General features: G+C 39.0%; 1 protein-coding gene across 1 annotated transcript in view; it reads right to left on the reverse strand.

Moving 5' to 3' along the window:
- PEAK1 (pseudopodium-enriched atypical kinase 1) overlaps positions 1-21501 on the reverse strand; it is a 183065-nt gene that overhangs the window by 57935 nt on the left and 103629 nt on the right. Inside the window, exon 4 of the mRNA XM_011982676.1 lies at positions 10325-13575. Within this exon, the coding sequence (XP_011838066.1) occupies positions 10325-13461 (3137 nt within the window). The 5' untranslated portion in view covers positions 13462-13575. The remainder of the gene's footprint in view (positions 1-10324; positions 13576-21501) is intronic.

Here is a 21501-nt window from a genome sequence, read left to right on the forward strand (position 1 = left end):
GAGATTCAAACCCTGTAGCTTAGTTCTAGTGTTTGTCATTTAAGCAGTTACATTATTTGTTTCTCAGTTTCTAGATGAGAAAACTGGTAAGCAGAGCTCAAGTAACTTGTCCAAGATGACACTAATATGTGATAAAAGCAGGATTCAAACCCACGTCTGGGTGCCTTCAAAGTCTATGTTCTAAAATATTATGCCAATGGCTATCAAACTTTCATGTACCTAAGAATTACCTGGGGAGCTTGTTAAAATTGCAGATTCTCAGCTCCCATCTTTAGGGATTAATTTAACAGCTTTGGGGGCATGGCCCAGGAATCTGCATTTATATACTCCAGGTGATGCAGTTGATCCCAGGAACACATACTGAGAAACTATTTTTCACTGCCTTCCTCCTCCAGAAAGAATAGAAGAATAAGTATACAAGCAGCAAGGTGTGAAAAGTGAGGAGAAAAATTTTAAGCAAAGGAGCATCATTCTTCAGAAGTGATATAAGCAGGAAAGGGGAAATCAAATAAATAGTCACAGATGAGAAATTCATAATGAACTATGAAAAAGCAGGGAGGGAATAATAATTTGGGACCATTCCTGACCTTCTGAGGTTTATTCTTAGTCAGTTTACTTCTCTGGGATTATTTTACCTCCCAAAAGGAAAAGAAACAAAGCTGTCTGAAGACTACCCCATTCTGGTACATACAAACATAACCACACTGTATCATTCCATGATTACGATAAAGATATTTATCGGCTTTCTCTAAAACATGATTATTTAAAAATGTAACAGTGAGGACTTCATGAACTCATCTTAACTTTAGGAAAAATGTATCAGCAAATGTAGATGTGATTTTTATAAATGCTGATGGTCCAGAAGTTTCTTTACAGCAAGATAACGTGATCAGGAGAGAAAGCAGCTATTTTCAGCTTCTGTTTTCAATTATTTTTCTTTATGAGAAGTAGAAGTTTGATCTTGAGACCAGTTTCATCCTAAGCATGAAAAAACTTCGACAGGATTCTCTTAGTAAAAAAGGAGAGGTAATGCAACATTTGTTTTCTTTTTCTTTTTTATTATACTTTAAGTTCTAGGGTACATGTGCATAATGTGCAGGTTTGTTACATATGTATACATGTGCCATGTAGGTTTGCTGCACCCATTAACTCATCATTTACATTAGGTATTTCTCTTAATGCTATCCCTCCCCCATTCCCCACCCCATGACAGGCCCCAGTGGGTTATGTTCCCTGCCCTGTGTCCAGCTGTTCTCATTGTTCAATTCCCACCTATAAGTGAGAACATGCGGTGTTTGGTTTTCTGTCCTTGCAATAGTTTGCTGAGAATGATGGTTTCCAGCTTCATTCATTCCTCTACAAAGGACATGAACTCAAGGGAGAGGTAACGCAAATTAAGATATAACTGGAGCATAAGCATTGAAACAACTGAAGCTTCTAACTGAATTTTCCAGAGAGAAGGACATGACATTTTACCACAGTCTAAGAAGTGTTGGGATTTTCATTTTCCATACCATATGTACACGCACATATGCACGAACGTGCACACACACACACACACATATATTAATAGGCCTATGTTGGTTACCATAGAGAGTACCAATCCTTTCCAGTATTTGGCTGGAATGGCTGTATGTCACTAGCATGCCTGACAACCACAGACAAATCTGGTATCATGGCTTAGTCCAGGGGTAAGCGAACTTCTGTAAAAGGCCACACGGTAAGTATTTTAGGCTTTGTGGGCCATATGGTCTCTACTGCAATTACTTAACCCTAGGGTACATATGGTGTAGCTTGTATGTACCATACATACTATACATTGTAGCTTGAAAACAGCCATAGACAACATGTAAAAGATGAGTGTGGCTATTTTCCAGTATAAGTTCTTTTACAGAAACAGGTAACAAGTTGGATTTGGCCCATTGGCTGTAGTTTGCCAACTCCTGGATTATTGAGGAATACAGTTTAGTTATGTAAGGTCTTTGAGAAGATCCAAAAGGACTTTGAAGGGTAAAGAAAGGTTGATACAGATGAATAGCATTCCTAAGTGTGCAAAGGTATGTCAAATCCAGTCTATCTGTCCAAACCAGAAGCTGGGGTTTGGACAGAATCTCAGCTGTGCTAGACATAGCTGGATTCCTGAGATGATTATGGAAGTCCTAAAGAAATGACTTACATAGTATCCCAGATGTACATGCCTGGGGTCTTTGCTAATTAGGAGCATGAAATTCAGGGGTGGTAGATTTAGAAAGGTTAGCTAAAGGCCATTCAGGCAGCAAATGATATCCTTAACTTTAGCTGGAGTGTTACTTTTATTTTCTTAATGTCTAGATTAGATTTTTCTCATTAGAAAAAAACTGTTTGAATTACATTTTAATTTATATTTTAGAGACGGTGAGAAGGCGGCCTTGCTGTGTTGCCCAGGCTGAACTTCAACTTCTGGGCTCAAGTGATCCTCCTGCCTTGGCCTCCAAGTAGCTGGAACTACAGATGCACACTACCATGCCTGGGTGAACTGAAAATTTAAGCACATGTATGTGATTGGCAATAGATCTTGTCAACCAAGTATGAAAACAATTATTTACGTAAGAGTGAGACTAAATGTCTAAACTGGGCAAATTGTGTTTGGAGGTATTCTAACATTCAGGAACATAATTTGGACACAGAATTTATGCCTGAAAACTAAATTAACATGCAAGTAACTATGGCCCATTGGCCATAGTTTTAATCAATAACCAAGTGTTATTGGTTAAATAACACTAAAATAACCATGATTTTAGTCACTAACCAAGTGTTTACCACCACAGCTTATTGAAAGAACCACTAAAAATGGTATTTGTCAAGAAGGAAATTGAACCCAGAAGGTAGAAGTAAAATGAAGAAGGTACTTGGCCATTCTAAAGAGATTAGGTTACCAGAGGCAAGAGATTAGGCAGAGAGCTCAATCAGCAAATACATTAGTAAACAGGTTAGAGATGATGGTAGTTTGGACCAGGGTAGTAGAAGCAGAGATTGGAGAGAAGTAGATAATTTGGAATATATTTTGGAGGTTGAATCATCCAACATTTTGGATGTCAGGGGTAAAGGCAACAGAAAAATCAAAGATGACCCCTAGTTTTCTGGCTTGAGCAACTGAATGAATGGAGGGCCATTTACCAAGAAGGGAAGAGTTGTGATGGAACAGATTTGTAGGGGAAAATTAAGAGTTCTGTTTTGGATATGTTTCATTTGAAGTGGAGATATCAAGTGGAAAATTGCACATGATTCTTGGGGGAAGAGATCACGGATGAAGATAGTAGGGTCATCTGAATACTTATAGTTCAAAAATTTTTGATACATGATGATGTTTAGCCAGGGGTTAGCTACTAGGGTTTAAAGAACCCCTTTTTGGTGCCTTATTATAATGGAAAAAAAAGAGTTGCTTCAAAATAATAGGGGGAAGTGAATAGGGGCAGAGACAGAACAAGATTGGTTATAAATTGGTAACTGCTGAAGTGTGGTTTTATAGTAAATGGTGGTTTACTATACTAGTCTATCTACTTTTGTACATGTTTAAAATTTTCAATCATAAAAATTTAAAATGAAAAAAAAAAAAGAGAGGACCAATTTTAAGATAGTCCCAATTAAAAGGTAATCCAGTAGAACTGATTGCAAAGTCAATATTATAAACAAGGCACTTAGAAGAAAAGGAAGCCAGAATAACTAGAGGTTCATGAATAAGAGGATAAGATTAAGCCCAAAACATTAAGATTAAAAGGTAGGCAGATGCCACATATGTAGGATCTTCTTCAGTGTGGGGAGTTGGGGGATATAACTAGATTTACATTTAAGAAAGAGTAGGCGGCTGTTCTCAGAATAGATTTCAGGGGGCAAGATATTAAGCAAGGATGATATTAAATTCTGGTTCCCTAGACATAGTTTTGTAATGAGGTCAACTCCTATTGCTAGATATATGCTGATGTTTTACAGATACTATATATTTAGCACTCAAAATATGTCTATAAGGTAGGTATTATTATTCTTATTGTATAGGTAGGGAAACTTTAGCTCAGAGAGATTATGTCAAAAGTTACAACTACTCAGGGGTAAGTCAGAATTCAAATCTTTGACTCCAGTGCTGGCATTCTTCCCACTATGCAGTATTATTCCCCAACGTGATGGGGAACCAAAGACTTGCAGAGATGGTAGGTAGGTATCATTTTAAAAACGATAGCTGGGAAATTCCTAACTGGTCACAGACCAGATTAACCACCAAATTAGTTTCTCTTAATCCAAACTAGCCACATAGAAATGATGTCTGGGTATACATTCTTGAACTAAAATTTGACCCACTAGTATCCCATCTTCTAGTCTATTTTCAATATTACTGCCAGAAAATATTTTATTAAAAAAATCATGCTATTTTCCTGCTTAAAAACTGTTTCCTCTACAAAATCTACAAGATAAAAGCCAAACATTTCAACATGTCATTTACAGCCTGTCTCAGCACTTCTCAAACTTTTTGGTCTCAGGATTGCTTTGCACTCTTAAAAACTGAGAATCACATGGACTCTTATTTGTACAGGTTATATCAATTGACGTTTATATGAGAAATTGGAACTGAGAACATTTGAAAATAATTAATTCATTTTTTTAAAAAAAACTTTTTTTGTGGCAACACGGATGGAACTGGAGGACATTATGCTAGGTGAAATAGTGCCAGGAACAAAAGTTAAACACCACATGTTCTCACTCATATGTGGAAGCTTAAAAAAAAAGTAGATCTCATAGCAGTAAAAAGTAGAAGAGAGAATATGAGAGGCTGGGAAGATGGGGGAAGAAAAGAATAGGCAGAGATTTGTCAAAGGACACAAAATTACAGCTATGTGGGAGAAATAAGTTCTAGTGTTCTATGGCACTGTAGGATGACTATAGTGAACAGTCATGGATATGCTAATTACCCTGATCTGCTGACTTTACATTATATGCATTGTAGCATCACTACGTACACCATAATTATGTGCATTAGGTATAATTTAAGTATTAAATAAAAATTTAAAAATAAGGAAATAAACCCAGTACATATTAACCTAAATAATATTTTCTCAAATCTTTTCAATATCTGGCTTAACAGAGGACAACTGAATTCCCTTATTTGCTTCTGCATTCAATCTGCTGTGATATGTTGCTTCGATTAAAGTATATGAAAAATATCTGGTCTCACCCAGATTCATAAGCAGAAAAAGGAGGAGTATTTTAATAGCTTTTTAGATAACTGTAGACATTCTTTGGTACCATACCAGAATTTGATAAGTGGTAGTTTCTTAAAGGTTAGTTGCAATGTGAAATCTGAAACCGTATCAATAAACTTTCTGTACTCAGTTGCATTAAAAGCCATTGATCTATCTTGCAGTTTGAATGGATTTTACTCATGTATAATTTTGTAATATGATGGATTGGGTTATTTGGAAATTATTGGTTTACTGAGTTAATGCAGATCCTCTAAATGTTGACATATTTCATTATATAATACTTTTAAAAGTTTGCAAATTCAACCACCAATCTCATCAGAAGAATGTTTAAGTATCAGAAAGCTGTTGAGGTCATGGTGGCTGGCAGACATAAGTTTTTAAAAATTCTAATTTCTGCTCGAAAACTTGGATTTTATATCACTGACAACAAATACAGTTACTTGTTTTCCTTGAAGTAATAGATTTGTTATGTTCATTCTTGAGAAAATATCTGCCAAACACTCTCAGATTTGAATAACCACAGTTTGTCTGTCAGTTGTCCTTTCAAGGTAGTCCATGAAAAAGGGGGCTAGTTCAGCTTCACAACTCAAACTATTTCACAAGTACTTTTGTTTGGGAAAACCATCATACTTTGTTACACAGCAGAAGTATTCTATGTGTACTTCCCATTTAATGACGCAGAATTTTTAGGAAGACAGGTACTCCAGGGTTCAGATTTAATTTACTACATCACCAAGGGCATTCTTACAGAGTCTCACCCTGTCACCCAGGTTGGAGTGCAGTGGCGTGATTATGGTTCACTGCAGTTCTTGACCTCCTGGGCTCAAGCGATCCTCCCATCTCAGCCTCCTGAGTACCTGGGATCACAGGCACACACCACTATGCCCAGCTAATTTTTAAAATTTTTAGTAGAGACAAGGTCTCTCACTATGTTATCCAGACTGGTCTCCTGAGCTTAGGTGATCCTCCCACCTTGGCCTCCCAAAGTGCTGGGATTACAGGCATAAGCCACTGTGTCTGGCCCACCAAGGATATTAAGTGAAACTCACTTGAAAACAACAACAACAACGACAACAAACCCTTCTAGTACAATACGGTGCCATGGCTTTGATTTATGCTAAGATGCAAGTAGTTTTAACCACTATTGTTTAAGCACCATCAGTGCAAATGTCAACACAATGAAAAAGACAAGCGTCTTTGTATTATTATAAAACTAGTAATGATGGCATGATCACTATTTGATCTTACACAGATCATACTTTAAGAACAAATGGACTATTTTTAAATTTTAATTTAAAAAATTTAAATTAACAAATAATAATTGTATATATTTATGGGGTACAATGTGATGTTCTGATATATGTATATGCTGTAGAAAGATTATTTAATAAAGTTACTAGCAAATCTATGACCTTATCTATTTATCTTTTTTTTGTGGTGAGAACATTTAAAATCTACTTTTTTAGCAATTTTGAAATATGTAATATGTCATTATTAACTATGGTCACCATTTTGTACAATAGATCTTTAAAACTTACTCTTCCTGTCTAACTGGAACTTTGTACCCTTGGCAAACATCTCTCCTTTCCTCATCAACCCCACCTCACCCCAAAGCCTCTGGTTACCATCACTCTATTCTTTCCTTCTGAGTTTGAATGTTTTAGATACACTGGATTATTCATTATCCTTTTCTAGCCACATGTCCTGCTTCTGTTTGCCACCAACCTCACCTTTGTGACTTTGCATATATTGTTCCTTTGGCCTACAATGTCTTTCCCAACCAGCTGGCAAAATCCTATTTGTCTTTAAAGATCTGCTTTGGATTTTATTCCTGAGAAGTCTGCACTAAACTGATTTAATCACTCTGCATGTTGTTTTAGCATTTATCCATTGAGGGTAGAGGGCCTACTAACATTTTTAAGCACTCAATGTGTGCCAGACCCTGGGATAAGCTTTTTATATGTTTTCTAATGAAATGTTTAACTTACTTCTATGTGATAGATATCTTTATAGCCTTATACACTGAAGGATCAGACAGACAGTTGAAGTCCAACCCAAGCCCATTATTTCAGGATAATGTTTCCCCCTATTTGTTCCAGGGCCTCATGGCAAATACATGGAACAGTTAAGGCACTCAATTTATATTTCCTAAACAGTTAAATAAATGGACGTAGTAACAATCTAATCCCATAATGAAAGGGTCTATAAAGTTCCTCATCTTTCAGAGCCTGAGGTCTGGCCTTTAGTACAGTATTTTTTCATTTTTCATTCTTCATTCCTTAGATACAGTTTACACTTGAAATATTCATTTACTTATGGAAAAACTGTATTTTCATTTCTTTCAGCAGTGTGCTCCCAGCCGTGGGATGGTAATTTAATGATCACACTGCCATCAAGCCTGAAACACAAATGTTGACATTTGATGGTAATGTTTTCCTTATCAAAGTTGCTCCAAGTAAATACCAATGGTGTATTCAAGTAAATGAGGCAATATTGAAAAAGCAAATGGTATATATTTTTCAATATGCATATTCATGTTTTAAACTTTTCAAAAAGTAAAAAAAAGCTGTCGAATACCTCTTTTTCTACTTAGTCTGGGACATTATGAAATGTGAAAATTCCAATGTGCCTTAAAGAAAAGCTTAATATCTCAATCACTGCTTTACTCAGACTATAGCATGTATCTTTAGAATGGTGGTGAGACCAGCAGTTCTAAGTGTGACCCAAGGACCAGCAGCATCAGCATCACCCAGGAACTTATTAGACGTGCAAATTATCAGGACCCACCCAGACCCACTGAATCAAAAACTCTAGGGGTGGGGCTTGGCAATCTGTGTCTTAACAGCTCTCTAGATGATTGTGGAACATGGTTAAATTTAAGAACCAATGGGCAAATGAACTGTGTTATTTGGATTCATGGATGTTAACTACAAAAAATGGATAAATTTTGGAAGACCTGACTGGTGTTTGTATCACCTAATTGTGAAATAAAAGCTGTATAGTAAGGGGTCTGCCAAGCCCAGGGCCTGGGCTGCCCTCAAAACTGTATACCATGGCATGCAGCGAAAGGAGAGAGTCTCATTCCACAGAAAGAAGCCAAATCATTTCTTGACTGTGCCTTCTAAGATGTGGATAAATACCTACAGTGATAATTAATCAGGAATGATGCCATGTAAGAACTGACTACCATTCCCTCCTATATAATTCCAACCATTTGCTGTTTAAACTGCCCCTTTTCTAAATAAAACAGTCACCTGAAATACATGGTGCTTTTTTTTTTGAGATGGAGTTTCAATCTTTTCGCCCAGGCTGGAGTGCAATGGTGTGATCTTAGCTCACTGCAACCTTCACCTCCCGGTTCAAGTGATTCTCTTGCCTCAGCCTCCCAAGTAGCTAGGATTACAGGCGCCTGCCACCACACCCAGCTAATTTTGTATTTTTAGTAGACATGGGTTTCACCATGTTGGCAAGGCTGGTCTCCAGCTCCTGATCTCAGGTGATCGCCCACCTTGGCCTCTCAAAGTGCTGGGATTACAGGTGTGAGCCACCACACCTGACCCTGAAATACATGTATTTTATTACTACTGGAGTACATTCTGTCATTGAATACCTTACCTTGGAATATAACATTCAACTACCAATGACAAGACTATTTTTTCTAGGACTATCATCCTAGTTGCTTTGTTACTACACGGATTGAAGGAAAACAGGGACTTGTTAGCATTTTGACAACAATTTGGAGGTATGTGAAAAGCTCATTTTAGTAAAGAATGTATATAAAACTTCCTAGCATTTTGCTAGGAAAAGGAAAAGCATTAAGTGTTCACTTCATTTTTTATTATACTTTTCTAAAGAAAAACGGGTAAATCTGCCCCATCCATCAGAATTTGCGACGTTTTGTCGGAAAGAAGGCCAGGCCAGGTAGAGGTTTACTTTAAGTCAGGAGGGAGAAGGACTCAGAATCAGATGAATGGAGTACTCAGGGCATATCCTTGTTTAAGAATAAAAAGGACAGGAAGTATAGGGAAATCATCCTATTTGTCACAAACTTGGGATAAAAGTTCCTTGTTTTTATTGGCAGTTAATTCATTTTGTTTACAATATAAATAAGAAAGAAAAACTTAGGCTTCCAAAAACATATGTGTTTATGTGAATGATTACAAGTGAGAATATAACAATTTTGACCGATCTTGTGTTTGTTAAGAATGCAACATTATAAGGAGGATACATGCTTTAGAATGAGACAGATTGAGGTTTGAATTCCAGCTCTGACAAGTACTAGCTTTGTGACTCTGTTCAATTGTTAACTTCCCAGGTTTTCAGTTTCCTTATCTGAAGAATATAGCAAATTTATAAGGATTTGAGATAAATATTAATATATACCTTACACAGAACAGGTGATCAATAAATAGCTACTAAGGTCTTAAAGAAAATGAATGCCTAGAGAACTGATTTGGGTATGCAATCTGTCTAGCTGAACCAAGGATTATAGTACTGGGTCTCAGTTTCAATACTCAACTTCTCCTATTTCACCCACATGCTAAATAACTATAAATTGCTTGCTTACCACCCTCCATTTTTTTCCACAACATTTGGAAGGAGGACAGAAAGAGACAGCAATAAAAAAACAAACATTCCCTTAAAATAAGTAATGCATATAGAGATAACACCTTCATAAAAAACAAAAAGAATTGCTGGAAGAGTTTTATTTCATTTACAGTGAGGGAAAGAATAGTATTACCATTTATTCATTTGATCCTGTTTCTTCCTCACACTACCATCACATTTCAAAACAACATTTTATCGCTATTAAGGTGTTACGGATTTGCTTTTCTATGTTACAGTTCCTCTGCATTCACCAGAATGCAGTAGGCTACTTAAGCCAAAGATCCAGGACTATAAACCTTGTTCAGTACAATAAGCTCACTTTAATACTATTCTAATCTTGGAATGCAGTTATAAAGATAGATGATGGCCACAGAGTGCTACTTACAAACAGAAATGGCTCTTATGCAATCTTAAAAGATATAAAAAACTTAGCACCTGAGAATCTGTTAAAAAATTCCCATATTCTGCCAGTCTATTTTACATACCTGAGAATCTTTTTAGGAATCTGTGATGGAGAAGAATGACTCCTCTTCTTCTTCTCTGAGTCCTGTGGTAATGCATTCTCTGCTCTACCCTTCTCCATGACCGCTGCCTGGTCTGCCCCAGACTTGCTCTGATCCACACTGAGCTGGCCTTGAGCAGGGTCACACCTGTACATGAAGACAATGGCTGGTTTCTCACTGGACTCTCCTTTTGCCTCTGTGAACCAGTGATGGCGCTGAACTGGAGGAGGAGGCAGCATGTGAATGACGGTGCCATCCAGGCCCACCAGTTTCCCTTTCTCTCGCTCTTTCTCTTTGTCATCCTCCTCATCTGTTTTCCGACGGCGGAAGAAGCTTTTAAATGATATCCAGCGCTTAGGCTTTGCATCAGCTGCCCGCCTGCTGCCTTCAGAGTGCAAAACTGATTCAGCTTCTGTTGACCTGGTAGGGCTGGTTGGCTTGGTCCAGTTGGTGAAATGCCTCTGCAAAAGGTTACTTGCATGGTAAGGAGAGGAAGTAGAGCGTGGTGGGGGAAAGGGAGGTGGTGGCTCACTCTGGGGGCTAGTCACTAATTTGGAGGGAGAGGGGGTGACTGGCTTTATGGATGGGTCTTTCTGTACTTTGGTGGTAAGACTGTCTGTGGTCTGAGGTGCTTCAGCCTCACCACTAGGCTGAGATGTAAAGAGAGATTTCGGCCGGACTGGCGTACTCTTAGGTGTACTCCTAGCAACATCAGCATCTGGAGGAATGGCATAAAGCTCTTCCACACTGCAAGCTTTAGGGCCAGATTGAGGTGTTTCTGGAGGAGACTGTGGGGGTTGGATTGAAGCCACGATCTGCGAAAGCACTGTGCTTGCTTTCTCTCTGGTGCTGCTGCTGCCCACCATCTGAGACTCCTGAGTGCCTTCTGTTTTGGCCACAGGCTCTTGAGTGGTTCTCTGGATCTTTGCTGGGGAGCTGTGACTGGAACTATAGCTTCTCTGTGGCGAAGACTGACCTCTGTTGAGACAGTTGTTAAACTCTTGAACCTTCTGAGCCACTGAGCCCCTTTTACGCTCTGTGCTGTTTGAAAACCCTTTAGTTTGAAGACAGTCAGTGGTTTTGCTAGTGGTGTTATCAGGCACTTCGCTTTCAGTTTCTATTTCTTCATAAGTATGGCTTATTACACTTGTGGTTTTTTCCTTCACTGAGAGTTCTCCACTTGTTCCCAGAAAACTTTTGTAGATAGCTAGATTGTCATATGCATTTGGATTGATAACAATGGGAACTTTGATAGCATTTTTGGAACTCCGAGCATAAGTTGGCTCATCATGAATGATAATTGGAAAAGGTGGCATACCAGCATTGTTATAACTATTGAATTTTATTTCAGACAAATTAGGTGACTTAACAGGGATGGTTTTGGAGGAAATGTTTGTAGCTGTGGGTGATGTAGGTGCTGATTTGTGACAGTTTTTCCTTGGAGGAACATTTGGTCCAGTTCCACTAGTAATTAGTTCCACTTTAGGTATCTTTTGTCGTGGACTGGTGCTAGAAGTCCATACTTCCTGGTATCGAATTGCACTGGATTTTTGGAAATGGGCACTTATTTGTCCTGGTGTCAATGAAGATGACGTAACTGGAGAGTTTGGAGTAGATGAGCTTTTTGTCTTGGGGCTGTTAACAGGGCCCTCGAGGTGCTCACTGGCCATGGCTGCTGACACATCCACGACAGTATATGGCTTGCACAATGGCTGTTCCAGATTCACAACTCGGTAGGGTTTTGCTTGCTCTTCTGTGGGGACAAGGTTTATGGTTACTGCTTGCCCAGCAACATCTGTAGAGGCTTTACTTTCTTCCTTCTCAGTTTGTACAGCAATCTTGCCATCCTTCTCTTCTAATCGGAGAGCAAGGACTGCTTTGTGGGTCTCTGGAACTTTTACTGAGCTTTTGGAAGCTTGTGATGAATCTTTATCCTGATTATTACTAGAGGGACTTTCATAATTGGGCTCAATTTCCTTCATGTCCTTAGAATCTCCTGGGTTACCAGGAGATATTCCCCCATTACAAATCTTCTGGGATAAACTACTGGCTGTCTCAGAACGTGATTCTTCTGTTAAAGAAGAATCTGGTGATGTGGAGTCAGATGACACCATGCTCTGAATGCTTCCTTGTCCATAAGAGACCACCGAATTTTCCTCATAACCATTTAGGATTTCATCATAGCTGTCATCATAGTCCACAGCACAGATTCTCTGCAGAGACTTGTTTCGCAGGGGGATGGTATTCCATTTTTTGTCCACAAAGAATCGAACAGGAGACAAAGTGTTTGCTCTGAAGTTGGCAAAGCGAGGTTGCCCTCTCATGCGAATCTCCATGGCCAACAGCTCTTCATCACTCTCATCCCAACTCTCGTGCTCCTCCTCCATGTTACTGAAAAGTGCATCCTCTTCACTCTCCTCGCCACTGGAAAACTCTGGGTAACAGAACCGGCCCCCTTCATTACTAATCACTTCCGTGCTCCCACTCAGAATAACACGCTTGCCCTGAGTATCCTTTATCCCACCTATCATGCAACTTGGTGGAAGCTTTCTTTCCAATGATCGTTTATAGCAATCATTTATTCTTCCCAAGAATGTTTCTCTGGAGTTTGTTTCATTTCCTCTTATCTGAGGGGCAGTATCTAAGCCTGCTATCTCCTTTAACACTTCAGTTAGTCCATTATTGTTATTTGACATCTTCTTCGCAGTATCATTATTGCCGTAAGGCTTAGGAACATGGCTAATTCCTTCGTCATCTTCATTATTATTGTTAAGTGGTTTCTGACTCAAGGCAGCTCTGTTTCGGTTCCACCCTATGATAACAGGTTTGTTCTCACAGTGTTCTTGGATGCCAAACTCACCACATATACTTTGCCCATCTGCCACTATCATAGTGGGCTTCACAGCTATAGTGGGTTTTTTAGCCACAGGAGGCCGGAAATTTCCGGTGTTCCTGATGCGGTGGTTATTACTGTGATTGGCATTAGTTTTCACATTGCCATGGGTGATGGGTGCCTTCTCAGGGTCTGGGGGGAGCTGGTGCAAACTTTTAGGTTTAAAGCAATTCTTGCATTCACCAGGTTTCCAAACGTGTTCAGTAAAGGTGTTACAAGCAGACATTTTTAAAAACAGAACTTCACAGACAATGCTTTTCTTTCAGTGCATGACAAAACTTTCATCTGTTAGTTTTCACTTCCCCTATGTGTTACAGCAGCTCTTCTAAGAATGATCAATCTGTGGAGGGGGAGAAAGAAGAAAAAAGTCTGAATGAAAAAGGCACTATGAGACTTACCATTATTAGTGACTTGAAAAAACTGACCCCACTCCTAAACTTTTCCTTAAATTAAAAGATTGAGAGCTAAACTAATTTGGGTACTTCATAATTTTCCTTTGGTTGATCAGCATATTGGAAAGTGAGCTTTTTAACCATAATTTTATGTACTCTTATCAAACCATACATAATATTCAGCTTGATGTCTCTGTTGTAATGATTCTGTGAAATGAATCATTACATCCCTCCCAGAAATGCCTTTGATACCACTCCTTCTGTTATCCACCATTTTCTCTAACACTTCCCAGGCCACTATAGGTTCCTCTTCTTCCACCTACCCTTGTACATTTTAGACATTTCACAGACTCCTCAAACTCAATGCATTGAAAATGAGGCCTCAGGGCTGGGTGCGGTGGCTCACGCCTGTAATCCCAGCATGTGGGGAGGCAGGTCAAGGTGGGAAGATCACTTGACCCTAGGAGTTCAAGACCAGCCTGGCTAACATGATAAAACCCCATCTCTAAAAAAAATATAAAAATTAGCTGAGTGTGGTAGCACACGCCTATAGTCCCCGATACTCAGGAAGCTGAGGCTGGAGGATTGTTTGAGCCTGGGAGGTAGAGGTTGCAGTGGGCAGATTGTGCCACAGTACTCCAGCCTGGGTGACAGAGTAAGACCTTGTCTCAAAAAAAAAAAAAAAAAAAAAATGCTGAAAAGGAAAGCAGGGGCCAGATCATGCAAGGCCTTTTAGGCTTTTAAAGATTACAGAGTTTATCCTAAGAGCAGTGGGAAGCCACTGAAGGGTTTGAATAGGGGAAACAACATAATCCAATTTGCATTTTAAAAAGACAGCTCTGACTCAAACCCATGATATTCTTAGGTATGTAAGTCCAACAAAATATGTGTAAAATCTAGAATCTATATGAGCAAAACTACAAAACACTGATAGATGAAGGGAGGAAGAAGGGGGGAAAGGTAAGCAAATTATAGCCCAGAGGCCAAATGTAGCTCATTCCTGTTTTCATATCCCGAGGTTAAGGATGCTTTTTATGTTTTTAAATGGTTGGAAACAAATCAAATGGAGAATAATGTTTTGCAACAAGTGAAAATTATATGAAATTCTAAATACAGTACCCACAAATAAAGCTCCATTGGAACGCCGGTCACACTCATTTGTTTACATACTCATTTGCCTATGGCTGCTTCTGTGCTACAATGGAGAGATAAGTAGCTATGACATGTGTGACACATAGACTGTATGCTTCACTTTTGCTGCTTTGTGGCACTCTACAAATTGCAGGATTTTCACTGGTGCATCTATCAGCTGTGTGAAATGACATTTTTCAAAGATAATACATAAAATTATGAAATACCTAAAATTTTATTACAGATATGCATTAATAGATGAACATTTGTAATCAATTTTGATGAGAGGAAGTACTAACTTTGAATCCCTATCCAGCAAAATGTTATCCTCCCCAAAATGGAATTTTATTCCTCTCACTAGCAAACCTCTGTTATAAAATATTGTACCTAATTATATTTTGCATTTTATCAAAAAAATTTGCAGAAAAAAAAATAATGATAAGAGAATGAAGACAAGCCCCAGAGTAGGAGAAATTCTGTGAAACATTCATATCTGACAAAGGACTTTGTATCTGGAATATATAAAGAACTTTCAAAACTCAACGAAAAGAAAAACCCAATAAAAAACGGGTAAAAGATCTGAGCAGACACTTAACCAAATATATACGATTTTTGATTTTTTTTTTTTTTTTGAGATAGGATCTCGCTCTGTCACCCGGTCTGGTGTGCAGTGGTATGATCACAGCTCACTGAAGCCTCAACCTCCCTGGCTCAATCAGGCCTCTCACCTCAGCCTCTGGAGTAGCTGGGACTATGGGCGCATGCCACTATGCCTGGCTAATTTTTCTATGTTTTTGTATAGATGGGGTTTCTCTATGTTGTCCAGGGTGGTCTCAAACTCCTGGGCTCAAGGGACCCACCTGCCTTGGCCTCCCCAAAGTGTTGTGATTATAGGCATGAGACACTGTGCCTGGCCAAAGATACATGGATTACATTTAAACAATATAAATATTGTAAATATAATTTACAATATTTACAATATTGTAGTAAATAAAATTTACAATATTTTAGTAAACATAATTAGCCACATGGAAATGCAAATTGAAACTACAATGTGCTACCACTACACGTTTATTAGAATGGTTAAAACAAAATTAAAACAAAAACATCTGATGCTAGCGAGGATGTGAAGCAATTGAAACTCTCATATATTGCTGGTGGGAATGTAAATGGTTCAGGTATTCTGAAAAACAGTTTTGCGGTTTCTTACAGAGTTAATCATAAACTTACCTTGGAGCCCAGCAATCCCACTCCTAGATTTACCCAAGATAAATAAAAACTTTTGTTTACACTAAAACAAATACACAAAAGTTTACAGCCAAAAGCTGGAAACAATCTAAATGTTAGGTGGCAGTGGTTACACAACTGCATACATTTGTCAAAACTCACAGAACTCGCCTGGCGCGGTGGCTCATGCCTGTAATCCCAGGACTGTGGGAGGCCGAGGTGGGTGAATCACTTGAGGCCAGGAGTTTGAGACTAGCCTGGCCAACATGGTGAAATCCTGTCTCTACCAAAAATACAAAAATTTGCCACGCATGGTGGTGTACGCCTGTAATCTTAGCTACTCAGGAGGCTGAGGTATGAGAATTGCTTGAACCTGGGTGGCGGAGGTTGCAATGCGCCAAGGTTGCATTGTGCCACTGCACCGCAGTCTGAGAGTCTGCCTCAAAAAACAAACAAACAACTCATAGAACCACACACTTAAAAAAGGTGAATTTTACTACATGCAAATTTACCCTCAATAAACCTGACTTTAAAAAGACAGCTCTGCTGCTATGTAGAAAATGGACTTGGGAAGAACAGGACAGAAGGCTTAAAGGACTGATATAGGCAAACTAAGATCTGATGAGGATCTAGACTAGGATGTGGTGTCAGGGAAGGCAGAGAAACACGCAGGAATGACTGGATTCTGAAGAGTAAAAGGTATTGAGGTTTTGGGTTTATGTATTCAAATGATTTGTGGAGCCATTTACTGAGATGACAACATTGGAGGAGGTGCAACTTTTGAAGGGAAGATTATGAGTCCATATTTTGTCACCCTGCATACAAGAGAGTATATGAATTTAGAAGTCTGAAACATGGATGAGAATTCTGTGGTTCTCATCTGCTTAGGAATTACTAGTATAGAGATATTTAGGCTGAAAAGAAAACAGTGAGCTAAGGAGGTGGCCTTGGTGGGTGAACCAGGGAGAAGGGGCTAATTCCTCTCCCCTAACTGAAAACTAACAGCCAAGGTGTGATGACACAGAAGCCAGATGAGGAAATGTCGTGAAGGAGAAAGACAATAACTATTTCAAATGCTGCTGAGAGGTAACAGAAAATGAGGACTTACATACATGCCCACTGGACTTGGCAATGTGAGCTCATCAGTGACCTTAGCATGAACTATTTGGTTCAGGTGGGGATGGAAACCAGACTGCAGTAAGTTGAAGAATGAGGTAACAGAGCAATCGTAGATAACTTTTGGAGAAGAGTAGGCAGGAAGGAGAAGCAAGAAGGAGCTAGGAGGATGGGGGTCCAGAAAGGATTTTCTTATTTTAAGACGGGAGGACCTAGATAATGTTGAATGGTAATATTGGGGAAAGATACAGGCCAGGGTGAGAGGCTGAAAAAACAGGAAAGAGGGAAGAATCACAATACTTAGAATGTTAAAACTGTGCAGGTTGCTAATTCAATTGTGTTTTACGGAAAAAGGAATTGAAGCCTAGAAGAGAAAGTGAGTTTCCTAAGGATGCACAGTAAATAAAAAAGACCCAGAACTGGGACTCAAGGCTACGACTATCTACGATATGTTTTGTTTTTACCTTTTTTGGTAGATATTTTTTTCTTTTGTTGTATATCTCACTGTGGAAACTCAGAAAAGCATAAAGAAAACAGAAACCATATGTAAACCTATTATTCAGAAGTAACTTCTATTAACAGTTTGGGGCAGTTCCTGTCAGTCACCAAGAATTTAAATTAAAAAATTCCCTGTGTACTTAGCACTGTGCAGCACTGAATACAAAAAAGAAAAAGGCATCTTGGCATAATATCTTGTTAACTAAGTTAAACAGACCTCTGATAAGAGTGGGATTAAGTTTTCTCTTTGTAAGTTCTACAATGTATTTGCTTTTTCAAAGACTAGCAGGTAATAGTAAAAATAATTCCCCACTTTGAGCAAAAGTAAGTTAATTCAGTCAAAAGATGGCTAAGTTGATTAGCAGCTATCACTTATCAACAGAATAGCCAAATGAGACTCACTGGGAAGACCATTTGATTATGTTAGTGTTGCGTGCACTAGAAACCCATCTTTCATATGACATTTGTTTACAAGTTTGTGCCCATCTATATTCATCTGGTATAAAACTGAGACATGAACCAAGCAAACACCTTTAGCAAGCACCAGATGGAGCTGCTGTCTAAGCCACAAAACCTTAACTACGAGGGCTTCATTTTAAACACTAACTGTGTTTGGAGACAAAGAGGTGCACTTAAAGACACTGTCAAAACTATTTTAACCTACAACAGTTTCATAGAGTGGGAAGCTGTACCAGATGCAGGTCTGTCCAAAGAGCAATCCTTGGGTTTTACAGCCTTTGTGAAATGACTTCAATGGCAATCAATAACTAGCAGCTTTCCCTGCTCAACACCAACACTCCCCAAATGGGAAACTCCAGTCTCCAAAGTTATGCTTGAGAAATAAGAAATGTGTCTCCTGAGGCACTTACACAAGGAAATAAAACAGTCTATCCTGGTGTCTTCTATTTATTTGCCAGAACAGGTCTGATACAGAGCACCCAAATGGAATGTTTGATAAGAAAAGCTCATTTACCTCCACATTCCTTATAATCTCAAAGCAAATCTTCTAGATGAAATAGTCTATGGGAGAGTTTAATGGCTGAAGCTGCCCCTAGGAGATAGCCAGGATTCCATGATCTAAAATCCTATTTCATATTTGACAGTTTTCAGGACCAAAGCCCTTCAGGCTATAGATGAAGCTATTCAAGAGTGGCCTATTTCACTTCAAGTCATGACAGCTTTTTAAGAACCTATTACTGTTTTTTATTCTCTGTACTGCCATACAATGACAATAATTAGTTTGCTTCTAGTCCAGCAGTTTCAGGCAGATTTGATACCAAAAAAAACAAACAAAAAAAACCCCACAAAAATAAAAAAAACAACAAACAAATCCACAATGGATTTCAGTCTTGAAATAAACTGGCCAGCAGAAAGAGCTGGAGCTCCTCAAGCTGGATTCAATTTCCGTTAGTGAAGAAAAGGCAAGTATGTAGGTGGGAGATTAAACACCATACATACAGCATTTCCTAAAGGCACCCAAGGAGAATCTGTTAATAATAAAGAAGGACGGAGAATGAACTGCTAAGCTCCTTTTCCAATTCTGTGACTCCTGAAGGCCATCATCTCTCTCCATAAAATCTGTCACATTGCCATGGAGGCAGAGTCAAGAATCCTCACTGCTGTATGTGGGCTTTTAAGGACACTCTCAGTGAGGATCTATTGCCTATATGTCATCCCACATATTAGTCCATCTCCGGGATGGTAGGGGACAATTTACAAGTCAAGGTTCTCACTAGGCTTTTGTTATAGAACATGTGGGTCACTTAAAAAAAAGGAAAGGAAAATGTGACAACCATACTCACGTCACTGTTCCCAACCTTTCCTTCTTCCACAGTGAAAAATGCTGACCTGACACCTCAACCAGCTGCCAAACCCTTCAGTATATGACTAAAAGGGTGGGGAGAGGAAGTGAAAGCAAAGCTGCAGGAAGAAGTTTTGCAGAAGATAAAACACAGCTTAAATTTGGTACACAAATGGAAATTCCATGAGTAAAAGAGACTTTCTTGAGATCTGACCGAAAAAAAAAATTATTGTTCCCTGCTATCACAAGAACATGAGGTTCTCCTATCTAAAAAAGAAACCAAAGTAAAATCTGCTTAATTTTGGAAACAACGAAATCTCCAGAAGCCCATTCAGTTCCAATTGTTCTAACCACAACAGTTTTTCTAACAATTCACTGCGCCTGTCACATGGTAGTCATCTCAGGATAAGAATTATGTAACCACAAATGCACCCCTGCAAAGCAGCACCTCTCAGTTTCAACTCATTTTTCAATTCAAACTCTTTCATGATTCAGTTAACTACTGCTAATAATTATTACAAACTTGATAATATCTAGTTTTAAGATTAGAAGTTCCAAAATGTTCCCTGAATCCACTTTAGACCCCTACTTAAGAAGGTAAACATCAGAGAAGAGGTTAAAATATTATCTAATAACAGCCAAGACTCCATAGTCCTTTATAGTTTTATTTTATTCATAAGCTTTTTCTTCTGCTTGGAATGTATTTCCTCTAACGCTGTTCCATTTGGTGAAACCCTATTTATCCTTCAAGATGCAGTTTAAATTTTACCTTTGTGATGAAGTTTTGCCTAACTCGATTATACCACATTGTTTTGTAATTATGTAAGTCCCCAGAAGGCAGGGCTAAGTGCTTCTCATCTCTATATCTCTTGAATTGTTTGGAATACATTAGATACTAAATAAATGCTTGCTGAGTAAGAATAATTCTAGTTAGCATTTACTACTAAGTACCAGGTCCTTTATCCATAAAAACTCATAATTCAGCCAGGTGTGGTGGCTCATACCTGTAACCCCAACACTACACTTTGGGAGGCCAAGGCAGGCAGATCACCTGAGGTCAGGAGTTTGAGACCAGCCTGGCCAACATGGTGAAACTCTGTCCATACTAAAAATACAAAAATTAGCCAGCCATGGTGGTGCGCGCCTATAGTCCCAGCTACTCAGGAAGCTGAGGCAGGAGAATCACTTGAACCTGGGAGGTGGGAGGCTGCAGTGAGCTGAGATCGTGCCACTGCACTCCAGCCTAGGCAACAGAGCGAGATTCTATCTCAAAAAACAAAACAAAACAAACACCTCATAATTCTCACAAAACTCTGTAATAGACATACTATTATTTGCCCTACTTTACTGATGAAGAAACTGAGATTTGCCCAAGGTCACATAGCTAGTAAATGGCAGAGCCAGGATAAATGCATGCAAGCATGTATGCATGCATAAATGGTATAGCTTCATGGCATCTGGAGGCTGCTTTAAACATAAACATGGCAGTATCTGAAAGAGAGTCCACACAGCAGCAGCAGCACTGTCCACCATAGTGGAATTCCACCATGAATGAAGAAGTGTAAGAAGTAGGCACACCCACACCTTCCCCTCCTCAGCTTTAAGATGGTCAGTCCAGGTGCTCACTGCAGAATAAGCCAGAAGGAAACAAACAGGTATAAACTTAGCTAGTAGGCTGTCTCAAAGTTCTGTTTTTTGTGCTTCAGAGTGTTGAGGAAGTAATATTACGAGACAAATTAAGCATGATCTTTCATCCAGCTCTCCAAGCCAGGAACCGCTCTGATTTGGAGGGCCACTGAAGTGGCTGGTTGAGAGTGAGTTGGTGAGATGTTGCTATCAGTCACCTTTCTCTGTTCCTCCTCTCCATTGCCCTCAACCTCACAGCCAACTGCCAAGTGAAGAAAGCTGGACTGCAGGCTAAATTAGGGAGTCACAGCTGATTGAGATATGAGAAGACAGGGAATAAAAAAGAGACGAAATAAGGGCAGAGCAAGATTCAAATAAGAGAAGGCGGGAAAAAGGAAATTGGGAAGGAAGGAGAAATAAGAAAATAGTTAATGATTCTAAGAAAAATCCCTCTTGAATGTTTATAGCCACATAA

The sequence above is a fragment of the Mandrillus leucophaeus genome, unplaced genomic scaffold, assembly GCF_000951045.1.
Source record: "Mandrillus leucophaeus isolate KB7577 unplaced genomic scaffold, Mleu.le_1.0 Scaffold241, whole genome shotgun sequence".
Lineage (NCBI taxonomy): Eukaryota > Metazoa > Chordata > Mammalia > Primates > Cercopithecidae > Mandrillus > Mandrillus leucophaeus.